Genomic DNA, 17,291 nt, shown 5'->3' with positions numbered 1-17,291 from the left:
AATATAGATAGAAATCGATTTCGTATCAGCGTATTTGATTTTCAATACTATAATAACTATATACGAGAAAATTTGACGTTCATCATCGTGTAAAAATGATGAGAGAAATAATCATTTTAATTAATTATTTAAAATTTCTCTCTCTCTCTTTCTCTATTATACGTATATAAAATAAAGGATACATATATTTGAAATAATTATTTCTAATTTGTCGGCCCGCTGCTACATAATAAATAATCAAAATATGATAATCTCATTGGGCATAGTAAAATGGAGCATGAGTTTCGCTTAATATAACAAATGCCCCCTCTTTCACGACCGATGCGCTCTCATTTACAGTAGCAAGCGGAAGGAGAAATGTGAAATACCATCGCTTTCGTGAAGCCCGCGGTCTCAGAAGAGTTTCAGTAATCGGTTGTTCCACATCTCCGATGTAACATAATAATTGTCAGTGAATATTCCGTAGTATACGTTTAAACCGATTTCACATCAGTAATACAATTGTATTACAATCGAACTTCTTTTTTATAGTTAGAATACATAATTTGATTGGGTTAATATGGCGATTCGCGAGTGACAAATTCTATTCGTTATTAGAAAAGTACGTTGAAAGAAAATGTATTCGTGCTATGTGGATTATTATAAATTTTGTTCTTGTTTTTGATAATTGTTTTTGATAATTTCTATAAATATCTAAGATCTGTTTGTCGAGATTATGATATGTATATATTATAGGAAATATGTGGCCAAACTTCAAGAATATATTCTATTCACCGTAAGAATAAAAAAAGTTATATGAATGTGGATCCAGAAACGCTTCCCTTCTAAATTAGAAATATTTTTTGTTTACAACAAACATGCCTCTCGCATTCGTGTCTTATGGATTGTGTTCTTCTATTCACTTTCTATTAAAAATAAATAATAATAATATTTGTTATCGAGAGTGAGTCTCTGTTTGGAATTGAAATCGATGCACATCGTAGTAAATATAAAAATTATCGGTCGAAAATCATATTGTTGTTTCGTGTGGCAAAATACGAAATACTTTGGGAATTTTTTTTGGGACGTTTTTGATATGAAACGTCGATGCAAGACGTACATTCGTGCGAAAGGAAATTATTTCCAACGATTTCTTTAACGAAGTGTTCTTATCAATGTCTATTTGTAAATAAAAAAATATTTATAATTTGGAAAACAAGCGTTTCCAGATCCACATATATGTGATTCATGTGACTTTCCTTATTCTTACAGTGAAGAAAATATCCTTTTAAAGTTTGTCTATTTATTTTTGAATATCCCGTATATCTTGGATACGTTTTATCTAATATATCAACAATAAGAAATTGCAGGTTTTTTTTTCTGTTTTAAATTTGTTGAAAATTAACCAACTATTACATTATTTATTAACTTTAACATTAATTTTAATTCGCATTATTTCGCGATACTTTCTAAATTCGAAACAATATAAATGAGGAAAATAAAGCTATGATTTGGATTAGTTTCTATTTATTGTGATACTCCGAAAAAAATTTTAACATACGAAACATTCCAGTGACTTTTGGCAGTCACGTCGCCGGACGCGAATGATTAATTTCAATGACAAGCTATTTCTGTAATAAGAGACGGTGTCCAATGATAGTCGATGCGAGTCGTTTACATAATATCGATTTGATGATCTAGCAACCGTTACCTCGGTTTTCACTCATTGTCAGTATAGCCGAGTGCAGTGAGTAAGTCAGTACATTCCGGAACGTCAGTCAATGGAATCGTCTATAAGTCTATGTCTATAGTAGTGTTGGTGTGCATTCGGGAATTATTGGCTTCATTCGCGCAGTAAATTCAAATAAATACTTTAATTTTACTATGAAAACCTGTTGTTCTCGGAAGAACTAATAGCCGTTAACGAACTGTGTATAGATAAGTAAGCAAATGTAATTACGTATAATATTAACATGCATACATTAGAATAAATTGAATTTGTATCTTTTATAAAATGATTATATATCTCTTTTTGCATATATTTAAAATTTAAAATATAGTAATAATTAAATTAATAATAAAATTATTGCGATTGCTTAAAACAATTAAATAAAGACAAATATGCTAATTTTTCTTATAAAGAAGATGAAAGTGTAAAAGAAATATGTAATACAATTCTTTTTAGAAAAGAAAAAAATCTGAATGGAAAAAAAATATAGAAAGAATGTAACAAATTTAATGTTTCTGACAAAACTTATTTAATTATATCAAACAAATAATATTTTTATTTGACGAACTATTCTTTTTTAATTCCATAAAAAACATTTAAAAAATTAAAAAAACATGAAAAATCATTTTTAAAATCAGTTTTGCTCGACATCGCGAGATATCGCGACTATATCGCTCGCGATATCGTGAGAGAATAAGACCAAGTTTGCTCTTTTAGTGTCCAAATGGTACGAGAAGAATAAATGCAACGATTACGTTAAACGAAGATTGCCGATTCTCAGTTGGCTGCCGCAATATCGATCCACGTGGATTTTGCAGGATGCACTGGCCGGCATCACGGTCGGCCTCACCGCCGTACCGCAGGGCATCGCTTACGGTATTGTCGCCGGTTTAAATGCTGAGGTAAAAATCACGAAAAAGAAAACGACGGTTACATAAATCTTGCATCGCGTCATCTCAAAACGATAAACGTTCGTCGTTACATATCAAAAGGATAAAACAGAATTTTTCCGAACAGGAGTGATTGCTTGACAAATAAAAAAGAAAAAAAAAAATTAAAATCTTTCTTTATTTAATTTAAGTCGATATGTATTATAAACATATTTATTATATATGTCGATATCTCGATACAAATGCTTAAAACGGTAATTATTTTTTATATTAATATCGAAAAAATATTCTATTACATCTTTTTTGTATGCATAAAATTTAGATATATTTTTTTAAGATACATTCCTTTTAATAATTTTGCACTTGCGTTAATAAGTTGTACGTATATATAATATTTATATTGCTACTAATATGTATGTCATTTTTAATTTATTTAAATGACGCTTTTAAATAATTGTACTTTTAATTTCTCTATAATGTGTGTTACGATTTTATAGTACGGATTGTATGCAGCATTTATGGCATCATTTATATATGTTATTTTTGGTTCTTGCGAAAACATCACTATTGGCCCAACAGCCATTATGGCTACCATGGTTCAACCGTTAGTTGAAAAATATGGTGCTGACATTGCTATGTTAATTACATTTCTAAAAGGATGTATTATTGCGCTTTTAGGGATTTTTCATTTAGGTATGTACCATATATTTATGATAATACATATACTTAATAAAAAAATGAAAGAGAAATATATTTAAGAAATATATCGTATTAGAGAATATCATACAAATAAAAAAAATATTGTTGCTACGCTACATATACATTTCTTTTCTAACAATACGTATATAATTAGTATTTTTTTTTTTTTAAGGCTTTCTATTGGACTTTGTATCACTTCCGGTGATCACTGGATTTACTTCAGCCGCGGCGATCAATATAGCATCCTCGCAATTTAAGTCACTTCTCGGCATTCCTGGTAGAACTGAGAATTTTTTGGATTCTCTGATAATGATCTTCAAACATTTCAATCAGATTCGATATCAAGATACTTTGCTGGGCATTGGGACAATCATTTTATTAGTTTTGCTCAAGGTATAAAATTTTATCAATTTTCATTTTCATCAAGTTTTCGGAACGTTTCATTTTATTAAACAAAACCAAAAGAATTATATACTTTATACATATATAAGCAACGCAGAGATATTATATACAATATTTGTATTACAAGAAATGCCGTTGCAATGCGAAAACTTTATCAATTTGTTGACCGACAAAGCCGACATTTATTTTCAATAAAAGTTCAACTGAATGTCATTCTATATTATATCTTCGTAATTTTTGATATTAAATATTTTGGCAAATATAATTACAAGCAATATACATTTTATAACAAGCAATTCAGAATATTGTATGCTGTTATTTTTTTTCCAACACATACCAATAAATAGAATATACCAGGACGCCGTAGAGGGACAATTTTTCAAAAAATAGGATGGCTTTTCGCTCTGTCTCGCAATGCATTGGTCGTAATTATAGGCACCGCTGTGGCTTACATTTTTTACATCAATAAACAAAATCCTTTCAATTTAACGGGTAAGTAAGGCTAATTCGTTTGCTTAATATTATAATTATTTAATTAATATTACTGTATGTGAATTTGAATTAAAGTAAACTTTGACAATTACATGCAGAAATGGCAATTAGTCGCCAGATAATTTTAAAATGGATTATCTTTTATTTAATATTCCTCTCTCAATATGTTGAAATTATAGAATTATTAAATGTAGAAGATTTATTATACAATATTATTAAGAATTATTAAATGTAAAACATTAAAATGTATAAATGTATTTTAATAAAGTACAATAAAATGTATTTTTCACACATTGATATATATTATAAAACACAAATAATAGACAAAACATTTCAGGTTCGATGGGTCAGGGTTTACCACCGTTCGCTCCTCCACCATTTTCCACAACATTTCAAAACCGTACATACGATTTTTTGGAAATGACCACCGCAATAGGAACGACACTGTTCACGATACCGATCGTATCGACTATCGAGCACATAGCCATCGCAAAAGCCTTTGGTAATTAGATTTTTATTATTGTCAGCCGTTGCCGCTTTTACAAAGTTATAAAGAAGAAAGATTTTATTATGAAAGGAAATTTTTTTCAAAACGCATGATACGCTTTTGTATGTCGCGTTTTTTTTTTTTTTTTTTTTTTTTTTTAACGAATATTCTTGTCGCTACTTTCTTTTAATGTAAAAGCATTTATTATCTCTTTTTAACATTATTATAAGAGAGTTATGAAAGCCAAGTTTATTTAATCTCAATGAAAGTAATAAGTTAATAGGAAACGATTTATTTTAGGGAAAGGCAAACCCCTAGATGCCACGCAGGAAATGATCGCCCTAGGAATTTGCAATATCTTCGGATCATTCGTCCGTTCAATGCCAGTTACAGGATCTTTCACACGAACGGCTGTCAATCATGCATCGGGCGTGAAAACCCCGTTGGGAGGAATATTTACAGGTACGTGAATAGAACGAACAAACATTTTTGCATCTTCGAGTTCAACGATTTCAATACGGATTAATTTGGCGCGTGGAAAATGTCTCTATTTATTGTCCCAGAATATATCTAAACTGCTCTCCTCTCAGCGCAATGACAGCGATTTCACATTATAAAGATATGTTTTGAAAACAATGAAATTGTGATTCCATTTTGAAATAGTTAAAAAAATCATCCATTAAATTTTTTAGCGAATTTTTTAGCGATATTTTTTCGGTGTATCTGTTTTTTTAATAATGACTGTAGAACCTTTTTACAGGTAGTCTAGTGTTGCTCGCGGTTAGTTTATTGACCTCTACTTTCCGCTTTATACCAAAGGCGACGCTAGCCGGCCTTATCATATGTGCTATGTATTACATGCTTGATTTCTCGACATACGCTTTATTATGGCGTGCCAGAAGTAAGTTTCAAGATGAATCTTCCTCTCTCTCTCTCTCTCTTCTTTGGTTCAATTGATCTATATACAGCTTAATCAGCGTGGTATCAACGATGTTGCACAAAGGAACCAACGTCAATGCATCAGAGCACCACTTATACCCGGATTCCATTCGTGATATATCTGTTCTCGGAAAGCCAGCGCGAAACAATAATGCTCGAACGCGTCCTTGTGATGTCATTTATTGTTAAGACGGAGCAGTGTCGTCCGTTCTCCTTTCGAGACCGTTTGATCAATATTGCTTAATGCTTTATATTTTGATAATACTTTAAAAATGAAAGCTCTCTTTATTAATGTGATATTGGAACTATTATTTGTATATTAATTTATTAAATGGTAAAGTTTTTAATTTAAATATATATATATATATATTTGCATATATTTATTAATTAATGTATACGTATCTTTTAGGTTGGCCAATCTAAAAATTAAAAATGTTGCCTTCTGCTATAACCCATTAAAATAAATTTCCGCTTGCATTTGAAAGCAGAAAATGCTTATGTGTAAAATAAAACGTTGCTCGACAAAGCCGCATTAAGAGAGATGATTTGTATTTTTTGAATTATTATCATATTATCACATATTACACGTGTGCCATTTATTTTTTTAAATCATATACTGTTTAATAAACAATTAAAAAATTTTAAATTTAATAAAAGAAATGTCTTTGTCGATGCGTATTAATTATCTTATTATTTTATTGACTTTTGTAAATTTGTATATGACAATTTTTAATGTACACTAGTGCGCACCAGTGCATTCAATCGAATTTGCTATAAGAATATTCGATCAGAAAACACAAGATTTTATGTTAATATTTTTACATTTAAAAATTTTTCCGTTTGTGAAAACTTTTGCAATTTACAAAAATTGTGTTTTCTTCAGACACTGTTACAGCTAAAAAAATTAATAACATATATTTTTGTAGAGATCGATTTTTCTGTGATGGTGCTGACATTAGTCTCATGCGTTTTTCTTGGTTTGGAGTATGGTATCTTAATCGGCATCATTGTCAATCTTATAACTTTACTATATTATTCAGCGCGACCTTCCATTGAGATGAAAATTGAACAGGTATAGTAATAATGAATTGATTGTCATCGATCTTTTAATATCGAATAATTTGATATGTGTTCCATTGAAAACTCATGTACAATATTATTTACCAAATCTTTTACTAAATATTCTGCATAAATTTTATTTCCTTATATATATATACAAAATTAGATTTTATTGAGAGACAAAAATTTTATGTGTTTCAGTATTTTTAAAAGATAATATTTATACATTCGATTTGCAAATATTATAATGCTTATAATCGAATAAAAAATTTTTTTTTTTTAACTGATCAATACGAGAGAGAGAGAGAAAAAATATATTTCATAGACAATATTATAGCGCTATTATTTAAAATCACTGACGCTACATTTTTATCTTAATTCAATTTCATCATGTCGTTATCGTATTTAAACATAAGTGAGACTTATTATTTCATGAGAAATTAATCTTTAATGCTGATAATGCTTACGCAAATCGCATACAAATAAAATTCATACATTACTTCGTACTTTTTCTTCTTCGGTCTTACTCGGATATCAATAAATTTCCTTGAGATTTTTGTTTTATCGCGTATACTTGAAACTCTGTTATGAAAAATATTTTATATTTTAACGTACCCTCTTTTTTATTAAATTTTCAATATTAATAATCCAATTGTATTTAAATCAAATTACCAATTTTAAAATGTCGCTATCGAAAATATATATTTTTTCCGAGATTGTCTGGAATAGTTCTTTATTACGGGATGGCCACAGCTACCTGCGTATACAAAAGCTACTTTTTACTTTCTCTAATGTAGATCGAAGGGGAAACCGTAATAATTGTCATACCTGAAGAGGCAGTAGCTTTTCCAGCGGCAGAAAGATTGCGTGCTAACGTAATGAGACTTTCCGGAGAGAGTGAATGCAATGTGATACTTGATTGTAAGAACCTGAAGAGGATTGATGTTACGGTCGCTAAGGTACGTAATGATGTCTTGCTCGCGGTCGACGTGAAAGACCCAAACTTCGGCCAAATAAAATGCTTGTTGAGATAGATTCAGGGAAATGTCGCGGGCAAAAAAATATGAAAGAATTTTTTCGAGATAGGACGCAGAGGGATGGGCTCCGCCCCTTCCCCGTCCACGTATTCAATAAATAATATTTTTGAAGACACGATTCAGAAACTCATGTAGTCGCATGTTGAAAGCTGTTAACGAACTGCGAGAAATAGGTGAAACACATTATTGACAAAATATCCATGACCGTGTATAACAAATACAATGTACACAAACTTCACTTTTCCTAATATTGCTTTATAATACCCGAGAAAAAGCATTAAAACTGTGAAACTTCAATTTCTTATATCTTCTAAAACAATGCCGTGTTCCCCAATTATTTCTTGCGGGGAATTACCCAGAAAAATCTCCTCTATAACATATTTAAGTGACGATTGAATCGGAGATGCGTTACTTTTTACGCAGTTTTGCCTTTCATTTATATACGAAACTTATATACGCACGCGCTTCTCTCTTTGTTGTGTTAATATCATAATTAACATAAAGTCGTTTGCCCTGCAGAATATCAAGCTTCTAGCACAGGATCTTTCAGTACGTGGACAAAGCATTGTTTGCAATAATTGCTGCGAAAGTGTAGATGCCACCCTGAAGATCGTAGCGCCGGAACTAGTAAATGTCAGGGAAGATAGGGCTAACCATGACTGAGGCAGAATCACCTATCTATAAATATTATACGACTCTTACAAATATGGATATATGACTGCGTGGGTTTAGATGTCACACATAAAGAAGCTAATAAATAGTATAAATGCATAGGTCAGTCATTAAACTTCACAGGATGTCTCTTAGAGTCTGCAGTGTGTTAGATTTATTTCTATTTACGTGCACTATTTATATATATTTATTAAAACGAAATAAATTTAGTGCACGGTTTGAGCTTGAAAAAACATAAAAAGATAAGAGTGTAAAGAATTTTAAGATGTATGCATGTATGTGATAAATAGATTTTATTTTCATTTTTCACGTTAGAATCTAATCTTTATTATTAAAATAATAAATTAAGATAATTGTTTTTTAAACTTTGGATAATAATTATTTAATATCTTAATTTAATTATTATAAAAATATATATTTTTTAACAAAAAGCATTTTTTTTTGTTTATTTTTTATTTAAATATAATAGCATTAAATATAAAAAATTGTACAATATTAAAAACTATTTCTACAATCTTTTATTTTAAAATTATTTACATACTAAGATTTATGTCACAAATTCTCTTCCCCTCCCCTCCCTCTCTCTCTCTCTCTCTCTTTCACTCTCATATATTGTATCATTATTATTTATAAACATGGTATATCTTTTGTACATTTGTCAATTAAATTTTAAAAGAATCTCCGTAAGAGAAGAGCCCTAATATAAATCAGAGGAGGTCTAATCTTATATTAACTTTTGATTTATTTCTTAGATAAATTATCTGTGAATACAAATTATTTTCTCCGAGTCTTTCTCCTCGTCGAAAATTTTCCTTATGTTTATTCATCCGAGACTCTGACAATTGCGACCCTTTTATACGATTTCAGAAAACAGCACCGTTTATATAGTCGCTGAAGGCCCGAGTGATGTATGGTATATGCCACGCGGGAAAGTAACGCGAGCCAAAAACGCGTCTCGGCTCATTTCTTTTATTGTTTCCGCTTCGACGAAAGATTCCACCTGCGTGATAACGGTCTTCTTGTGCGACCATTCCGAGATAAGTAAATCTCGACTGTGTGAGAATATAATAAAACCAAGGAACGCATGTTACCCACATACGTTTAAACAAAAGTAAATATATGATATATCGTACTTTCAACGAGCAACATGTACGCAGAAAGCTCTAGACTCTAGATATAGCAAAGAATTGTAATTTTTTTCAAAATTGTTTATTTTATAATCTCTACTTTTTGCTTAGATTATAATTGGTATTTAAATGTGCATTCAAAATATAAATACGATGTTTTCTTAAACGAGATTTTTAAGTATCAGAAGATTTTATTATATAAATATAATTTTCGGCTCAATCCGATGATAATTGCCGATGTGTTGTTCCATTGACTCGTTTTCGCGTAGAATCCAATAACATATCTTGCAGTATCTCTGACAATGAAATTTGACATGAGTCGATAGAGAAAATAAAGTAGCGATTGGCTCGTGACAAAAATTACATTTGTATCCTAAAGTACGTCGATCATTTATCTGAAAAAAGTTTAGTGATGATGAAATACCGTTTTTGATTTTTACACAAGAAAGCAATATATTTTTATTTCATTTCATATTAAAATGAGAAACAATCTTTTTATTCTAGTTAAAAATTAAGCAACAGTTAGTTTGCTTTAAAAAAATGTACCTTAAATGACGTTCTTTCGATACATTAAAGGAGAAATGTTTGAATAACAGTTTGGATAATAGTTTTACTTACTTTTTACTAAACTAAATAGTATTGAAATAGAGGTAAGAAAAAAAAATTAAAGTTTCAAACTCTTTCATAAATAATGTTTACTTACAACAGTCGCATCATCACTACCACGGTGCAGTTTTTCGGAAATTACTGTATATTGTGGCATTTTTGAACTAGTGGTCTGCTTTCGTCGTAGTTGTATCGGCAGTATGATAGGTTGTTTCTGTATCTCGAACTATACAAATCACAAATTTTGTTTTGACGCATCGAAATGTGTGTTTTAGGAAATAATTAATATGGATGTACCAATTTCTTTGAAATTTTAATATATTTGAATTTTCCAAAACCGATTCTTACATCCCGAGAAAGTAAATCACTAAAATAAGGCTTTCGCGTCAATCGGCATAAGTACCTTTCTCATGGTCTGTGCGGGCGTACGGATGTCGTAAATGAAGTCCTTCTTTGTCATTTTCTCACTGATATTACGATTACATCGTAGATTGTATTTGGAAGCATCCACCAACTTAGCAGTTGACGATACAATTTCTTGGCAAGCGCTCATATTTGCATTTTATCGTTAGTCATTTTTCTCAAATATTTATGCAGCAATCATCACGATTCTTGTAAAAAGAAAAAAAAAAACAAAAGCTTTCCATACAAATAATTGAAAATCAAGGATGCATTCAAAAGCAGCATTCTTTACAATGATTATATTTACTACAAAATCTTATTTTTTTTAATGTTTTTGCACTTTATATCTCTTCTCCTTGATGACATTTTAAAAAACTTGGTGACAATTGATAGTGAAATATTGATATGAACGATAGATATAGTATAAATAAAGTTAGAGACCAGTTTATTAAGAAATTTATTTATTTCTGTTATAGTGATATAATTACAGATGTGTTTCTTACAGAACTAATTACTCATCTCATGAGAATCACATCGATATAAGATTTAGCAAAAAATGTATTTTCTTATTTAATATTATTTATTATACCTATTAATTCATTTTACAAATCATCGATTTCTTATTAAGTTACTAAATGTTGTGTATAAATAAAGGATAAGTAAAGAGTAGAATCTAGATTTGTCTTAATATACTTTGTAACAACCTCTATTATGTCGAAGGACGAGACTTGTCTGACAAGACTATCTTGTCTTTCAACTATAATTGTTATCGCGACATTTGAAAATATCGCGATTTTATGTACATGTAATTCTACGAGTTACCCTAGCCATCAATATTCAGCCGCCGTCATGCATATATGTACATATACATATATATTTATATATGTATATGTATGTATGTATGTATAATATATGTACATGTACATATATTTATATATGTATATGTATATGTATGTATGTATGTATGTATGTATGTATGTATGTATGTATGTATAACATGTGTATATATATATATATATATATATATATATATATATATATATATATAATAGCTAGTAATAAAAATAAAATGTTAAAAATAAATAGAACCGCTTCGTCTAAAAAGAAAAGTACGCTACGGCGCGATATTAATTTCGTATGACTAGAGAATCGTGGCATTGAGAGGTCATTAAAATTATCAGACATGTAAATTACGTGTTTATCTCATATTTGAATATAAAAATGTATTATCTCTTTTAGCTTTCTATCTATATTATACTAATCTTTACACATTCAACTCATTTAAATTTGAAATATTCTATTCGTTATTTGACAAAATTTTATGCGTACGTGTGTGTGTGTGTGTGTGATATACCAATACTTTTAATTTTAATAATAGCATAACAAATCTCATTGAATTAAAAAGTTAGACTGTCATAAAAGCCAGTATAGCCTAGTCAGAAACATTTTTGTCGTTCTCTTGTTTTTAAAAAATAGTTGAAGTTTAAAGATTTTTTTTTCTCTTCTCTCTTTTTTATTTCCTCACTGTATTCATATGACGGTGTTAGAAGCGAGAAATTATATAATTTATCTTAATGCGAAAGAATCCTATGCATTTTTTAAAAATAATTCTAAAAAATCTCTATCGCGCGTTTATATAGACTGTGCTACACTAGTCCAATCTCTTAAATCAATATTTTTTTATACGCGGAGTCTGCAATTACATCGAAACATAAAATAATTGTGGTTAAATATGAATGTTTTACGTATAAAATATAAGTTTTCAGATAGGTCCTTGATATTAAGAGTAGGCATTATTAAATCGTTGGCCATATGCAGAGAAGAAAGAGAAAGAAGTCTATGTCCTTTTCTCTGCACTATATAATATTAAGAATATTTAGAAGACGTAATTAATTTTCTACATAACATCGAGACGATATCACTCTCGTACGTGTTGTGACTACTTATTTATGATAAAATAAGTTGTGAATTTTTTTCGTCGTAATAAAACAAGTAAAAATCACTTTATTCCGCTAAAATGATTATTGCGCGAGAATCTATTACGCTATTTAAATGAACTTTTAAGCGTAGTGTTAAGATTCTCTGTTTTTTCTTAAAGAAGAATCTTGGTGCAATAGGAGCGGTACTCTTTCTTGCCTAACTTCGGGAAGTGTTGCTAGCTCTTGAGCCGGACTTCGCTGCCATATACTTCTCGTTGCCATTTCCTGATAGCCTCTTCTCCTTACCTAGAATTTAGACATTCTTATATTTAATACCTGCATTTTTATCGAGATTGCTTGTAATTCTTTGTCACATTGTATTTAGGCAGCTCGATACGTCATTAATATAAACTGACAAGATACTTACTTGTCTATGATGAAGCTCATGCAGGTACAATGTAGATAATGACATGTCGGCACCAGTTAATTCCGTAGGTACAGACGGATCTGTATGAGTCTCGATGACGTAACTGTGGCCTGATCCGAATACAGAAGCACCTAGTGACTGATTCGATATTCCCTGTTGCAAATCGTACAGAAATCCTCTCTCATTATGCAACGGACCCTCCTTCTTGGATGCACCTCGACGTCTGGTAGACTTTGCGCCAAATGATCGATCGACGCCGACTGACGTGGTCGATGTGCTCGGTTGATTTGTAAAAATGTTGCTCATACTGGGCATGCTCAATTGATTTATCGTACTTCGAATAATATTCGAAACATGTTCTTTATACTGTAATAAAAATTATATGAAAACAATATACAAAACACAAAAACAACTGCAATAGAATTATTCAGTAAGTATGAGAAAAAAAAAACGAGTACTTACACCAAGACCGGACAAACTATTTAAACTGGCTATAAGCGGATTGTTATAAGGATCAGAATCCGCAGTCGCTTCCTTTATAGCTCTTTCTTTCAAAGCGATCACAAAATTCTCTGCGTGGGACGGTGGTTTCCATTCAGGATTTGTTAGGGTGAAATGTATAAGGGACAATTCGGTTTTGCCGTCTTCCGCCTGAGTATAATGATTCGACATCGACACGTATTTATCGGGATCGACACCATACTGATTATCGTATCCGGCGCTATGGTTCTCCTGTTGCAACGGAGAAACTGCGGGACTGTGCGTTACGGTCTGCCACATAGGGTTGCCATGTTTGCGCACGTCCATCTGGGCAAAGCTACACACGTCGCCGACTCCGGCAACCTCGATGGTGAAGTTACGAAAAAAGTCTACAATTTCTAAAGCTCGATGCCGCATACGGAAGCACAAAATGTACGTCGTAACAAATGGAGAAATCAACTCTTCCAGGAGATGTACTGCGCGATACTGGAACAGCTGCGCCACTTGGGCTCTAGTGGTCAGTGTATGAGCGGTACCCCGCCAACTGTCCGGTCTGTAATGCGTATGAGCCAGCACAGCAGTCAGAAGAGTCTCGGGACACCAGACTAGATTTTCGTCGGGTATTACTGCCTTTGCGGCTGCCGCTACAACGCCTAGCATAGTCATGTAAGCAACTACGCGCTCCATCGAGAATATCGGCTCGTAGATCAACGTTATCACCAACAATACCGCTAATACGCTACCAGTGACGAATGCAATATGTTTGGCGAGTACTGTCATTGTCGGGGACGTAAAGCTGCTCATATATTTGGAAGCAGGACGGTACGCGCGACTAAGACGGGCGTTCAATTCGTGATCGAGTTCGTTGAAGTGACGCAGATATAGCCGACCATACAGGGACCACGTGCGCATTGCCAAGACACTTGGTTCTCGCTTAATAGTCTGTTAATAATATTTTTGTAGTATATTATTCGCACTAAAGAATGTTAGTGTAATTATTACGTTTAAAATTTTCATTGAGTATACATATTCGTAACTAGAAAAAATAATTATTTTTACCTCAGCATAATTGAAAAACGTATAGAGAACCTGCCACAGGAGAATAAGGAAACACAAGATGAAATTTGCAATACCGACCCACAAGATATGTTTAGACAATAATCGCGCGAGTTCTTGCCTTTTATTCAACTTTTTGTAATCTTCCTTTAGATGCCAATTATTTTCAAACGGTGACCATGGTCCCCCTGGAAAAGAAAAAAATCAAAATGAATTCTCTTGCTACTTTTGGAAATGTTATGTTTACTTATCGCATTATATACTTACAAAACAATAATAATTCTATATTATATTTCAATCCCCGTGTCAAGAAGATAACTTCTCCTATAATGGGGAATTTTAATCGTACTGGTAAAAGAGATTTATTGATCATAGCCACCATATAATTTTTGTGTCTTAATATTCTATGATATATATCCAATTCTGTAAGTTCTCTTTTATGAATACACATTTCTTGTTCTTTTTGCACTTCTATAACTCGCTTTTGAACCTCGTGCCAAGTGAAATTGTCCAACTCGCTATCGGCAATTTTGAGTGCTGTGTTGAAAAACATTTTGATCTCCCAGAACTGCATCAAGTGATAGGAAACTTTGACAAATTGAAGAATAAAGAAAATGGCTGCGACAACAAGAAGACTCCAATAAAATAAAGAGATTGACTTTACACAATCTCCTACACATATTATGGCGTCGCTTTTGTGGCTAGTGTCATTAGTATCTCCACCACTGAAAATATAACATAACGATTGAATATCTATTACATCGAATGATAATTTGCAAGAGTTTAAAAAGTACTACAACGTACTTATATATTTTATTGTAATCGACGCAGTGAAAAAGGATGGTAACAAAGAAGACCACGAAAAAAAATTGCCATAATTCCAAAACTTCTTGGAGCATCATACAAAGGAAACCGTGTTGCTGATGATAATGATACATTCGTGTAAAGAATGAATCCAGATCTTCAATGTGATTCCATCGCGCTTTATTTCCTTCTGGTACTACGTGGATTATGACGCCCGATTCTTGAGGCGTCTCCTCGCGATCGTCTTCATCATCCGCATCCTCCTCCTGACCTTCGTAGGGATGTATACGTTGATAGTTACCGTCCAATACCGTCGTCATCTACAAATGCAATTATATTATATAATTATATTAATAATTATAAAAATATGTTATGAGAAGAACTGTGGTAGACAAACAATGCATTGGAATAGTACATAGTAAAATTTACATAGTTAATGAGATTTTACCGTTTGCGCTCGGTTTGGCTCTATACAGGTAATGACAGTTTCACGTTTCATTCTTTCATGTCATTAAGTTTATTTAACTACCAGTCGATGATTGCTCCGCAAGCATCTGGAATGCAAATCAGTTACTAAATAATAATAATTCTTAGTTGCGATAGTTGCCCTTTTCATAGTATCAAAATAATTGTACAAATGTATAAATTTGTACTTATTAATAATGTTAAAAATTATTTCTACATATAAAGTTGAATACTTATAATAGATAAAAGTTTTAACAATGCTAGTTTATAACAATGCTAATAAACTATTGTACGTAATAATGAGATAAATAATTGTATTTGTCATAATAAGACACAAAACATGACATAAAAATAGAATAACAACCATGTTAATAAACAAAACTTGGATCTTTATAAAAAAAGTATTGTAATAATATATCTTCAATATTTTAATAAATATTAAACATATCTTATGTAAAAAATATAATCGTGTAATATAAATATATACATATAATTGCTCTTCTTGACATTAAGAAAAATATCGTATGCCTTCACAATAGATCCCTCGAGTTTAAAAATATTCGTTAAAGACGTTGTGCATTGATTTTTGAAAGCAAAGTTCTAACATAATAATCAATCGATTTTTTTCTATAGTGAATGGATTATATATCTTTTTGAATAATGTAAATTCTATTATCACAAAATTAAAAATACAACGCGAAGAGAAATTTCCTTTATTATACATCTTATCATGGGATTAACTTTTTTAATTGCTCAATCGATTATTCATCAAGCTGCATATTTCACCCTGAACATTTTTTTAGCATTATATCAATATATGCTACACATGTCTCTCGTGCTTATTCTTCTTTCCTAAATATAATAGCCAATAATGATCACACACATGACAATACAATCCGCATATAAAGCGTGAAAAGCACTTGTACAATATCAGAATTGGAGTATTTTCAAATGTATTAAAAGTTTCTCAATTTTTTTACGATAAAGCTAAATGTTCAAACGCGATATAATGCGATATAAGAGAAAGCTCGTCGACTATGCTCTTTTAAGAAAATGCAGAAACAGTGATTCAAATCATAAGTAGTTGGTTAAAGAAGGTACACTTTATCTCTCGTTCTCTCTTTTTTTTTTTCTTTGATTTCAAAGATTTTTTTCGGATTCTCTACACGAACAATGATACCGAGAGTGCAACCACGTCATACGTGCGACGTTCGTCGCTTTGTCCTCAGCATTCGGTTGACCTTTATTCGACGAAAATAGCAACGTCGCTCGCTAGCAGAGCGCGCGAAGCAGGAAGAGTGATGTGATGTTTGGAAACACAGCTGATTTCCATAAACAAAGCGCATTCTGCCTTTGCGTACCTTCGAATCGCGATCCCACAGCTGACGAATGCCACAACAAATCTTATAACGCGCATATACTCGTAGTTGTTGATTAAGCGTGATTATGCTCACTTACATATTGACCTTCCGCGCGCGATTATTCACTGATAATTTAGACATTGGACCGTTAAAACTGCACATGTGTCTTTTCGCATTTCACCATCTTTGCTGGCCAAGTATTTCCTCTATGTATATATGTATGTCAGCTCAATGCCCACTTTACAATCAACGCCACGGA

General features: G+C 31.6%; 3 protein-coding genes across 9 annotated transcripts; 1 reads left to right on the top strand and 2 right to left on the bottom strand.

Annotated features, from left to right (window-relative positions):
- The first annotated feature begins 462 nt into the window (after nucleotides 1-462).
- Nucleotides 463-8,683, top strand: LOC138936097 (sodium-independent sulfate anion transporter). 4 transcript variants are annotated; one of them, XM_070301188.1, is made up of 11 exons: nucleotides 463-601; nucleotides 2,426-2,610; nucleotides 3,096-3,291; nucleotides 3,470-3,690; nucleotides 4,047-4,191; nucleotides 4,529-4,693; nucleotides 4,979-5,140; nucleotides 5,439-5,579; nucleotides 6,544-6,689; nucleotides 7,474-7,635; nucleotides 8,233-8,683. In XM_070301188.1, coding segments are annotated over exons 1-11 (1,668 nt in total). In that variant the 5' UTR covers nucleotides 463-600; the 3' UTR covers nucleotides 8,377-8,683. The 4 variants fall into 4 exon arrangements, with proteins under 4 accessions (XP_070157289.1, XP_070157288.1, XP_070157290.1 ...); XM_070301187.1 differs by lacking the exon at nucleotides 463-601 and adding an exon at nucleotides 1,535-1,921; XM_070301190.1 differs by lacking the exon at nucleotides 463-601 and having other exon boundaries at nucleotides 2,522-2,610; nucleotides 3,178-3,291; nucleotides 8,233-8,682.
- A 1,023-nt stretch (nucleotides 8,684-9,706) lies between these two features.
- On the bottom strand, nucleotides 9,707-10,671 carry LOC138936721 (uncharacterized). The gene is made up of 3 exons (XM_070302335.1): nucleotides 10,522-10,671; nucleotides 10,216-10,344; nucleotides 9,707-9,907 (listed from the first exon to the last, which is right to left on the bottom strand). Exons 1-3 carry the CDS (start codon nucleotides 10,669-10,671, stop codon nucleotides 9,707-9,709), a joined length of 480 nt encoding a protein of 159 aa, XP_070158436.1.
- Nucleotides 10,672-11,019: 348 nt separating this feature from the next.
- Nucleotides 11,020-17,256, bottom strand: Atg9 (autophagy-related protein 9). 4 transcript variants are annotated; one of them, XM_070301580.1, is made up of 8 exons: nucleotides 17,033-17,256; nucleotides 15,655-15,760; nucleotides 15,207-15,526; nucleotides 14,670-15,127; nucleotides 14,406-14,590; nucleotides 13,329-14,288; nucleotides 12,867-13,232; nucleotides 11,020-12,745 (listed from the first exon to the last, which is right to left on the bottom strand). In XM_070301580.1, the coding sequence occupies exons 2-8, from the start codon at nucleotides 15,703-15,705 to the stop codon at nucleotides 12,593-12,595; spliced, it is 2,493 nt and encodes an 830-aa protein (XP_070157681.1). In that variant the 5' UTR covers nucleotides 15,706-15,760; nucleotides 17,033-17,256; the 3' UTR covers nucleotides 11,020-12,592. The 4 variants fall into 4 exon arrangements, with proteins under 4 accessions (XP_070157681.1, XP_070157682.1, XP_070157684.1 ...); XM_070301581.1 differs by having other exon boundaries at nucleotides 17,130-17,256; XM_070301583.1 differs by lacking the exon at nucleotides 17,033-17,256 and adding an exon at nucleotides 16,913-17,005.
- Nucleotides 17,257-17,291: the final 35 nt, after the last annotated feature.

This window comes from Polyergus mexicanus, unplaced genomic scaffold (genome assembly GCF_030449975.1).
Source record: "Polyergus mexicanus isolate NDT 795.1 unplaced genomic scaffold, iyPolMexi1.0 SCAF_9, whole genome shotgun sequence".
Lineage (NCBI taxonomy): Eukaryota > Metazoa > Arthropoda > Insecta > Hymenoptera > Formicidae > Polyergus > Polyergus mexicanus.
This window is presented reverse-complemented; position numbering and strand designations above follow the sequence as displayed.

Coding starts and splice junctions, on each gene's coding strand:
- LOC138936097 (XM_070301188.1), top strand. Junction 3,292..3,469: donor TTTAGGGATTTTTCATTTAG/GTATGTACCATA, acceptor TTTTTTTTTAAG/GCTTTCTATTGGACTTTGTA. Junction 7,636..8,232: donor TTGATGTTACGGTCGCTAAG/GTACGTAATGAT, acceptor TTTGCCCTGCAG/AATATCAAGCTTCTAGCACA.
- LOC138936721 (XM_070302335.1), bottom strand. CDS start 10,671: ATGAGCGCTTGCCAAGAAATTGTATCGTCAACTGCTAAGTTGGTGGAT. Junction 10,345..10,521: donor CCGCACAGACCATGAGAAAG/GTACTTATGCCG, acceptor TGATTTGTATAG/TTCGAGATACAGAAACAACC. Junction 9,908..10,215: donor GTAGTGATGATGCGACTGTT/GTAAGTAAACAT, acceptor AACTTTTTTCAG/ATAAATGATCGACGTACTTT.
- Atg9 (XM_070301580.1), bottom strand. CDS start 15,705: ATGAAACGTGAAACTGTCATTACCTGTATAGAGCCAAACCGAGCGCAA. Junction 14,591..14,669: donor TATAGAATTATTATTGTTTT/GTAAGTATATAA, acceptor TTTCTTTTCCAG/GGGGACCATGGTCACCGTTT. Junction 14,289..14,405: donor CGTTTTTCAATTATGCTGAG/GTAAAAATAATT, acceptor TATTATTAACAG/ACTATTAAGCGAGAACCAAG.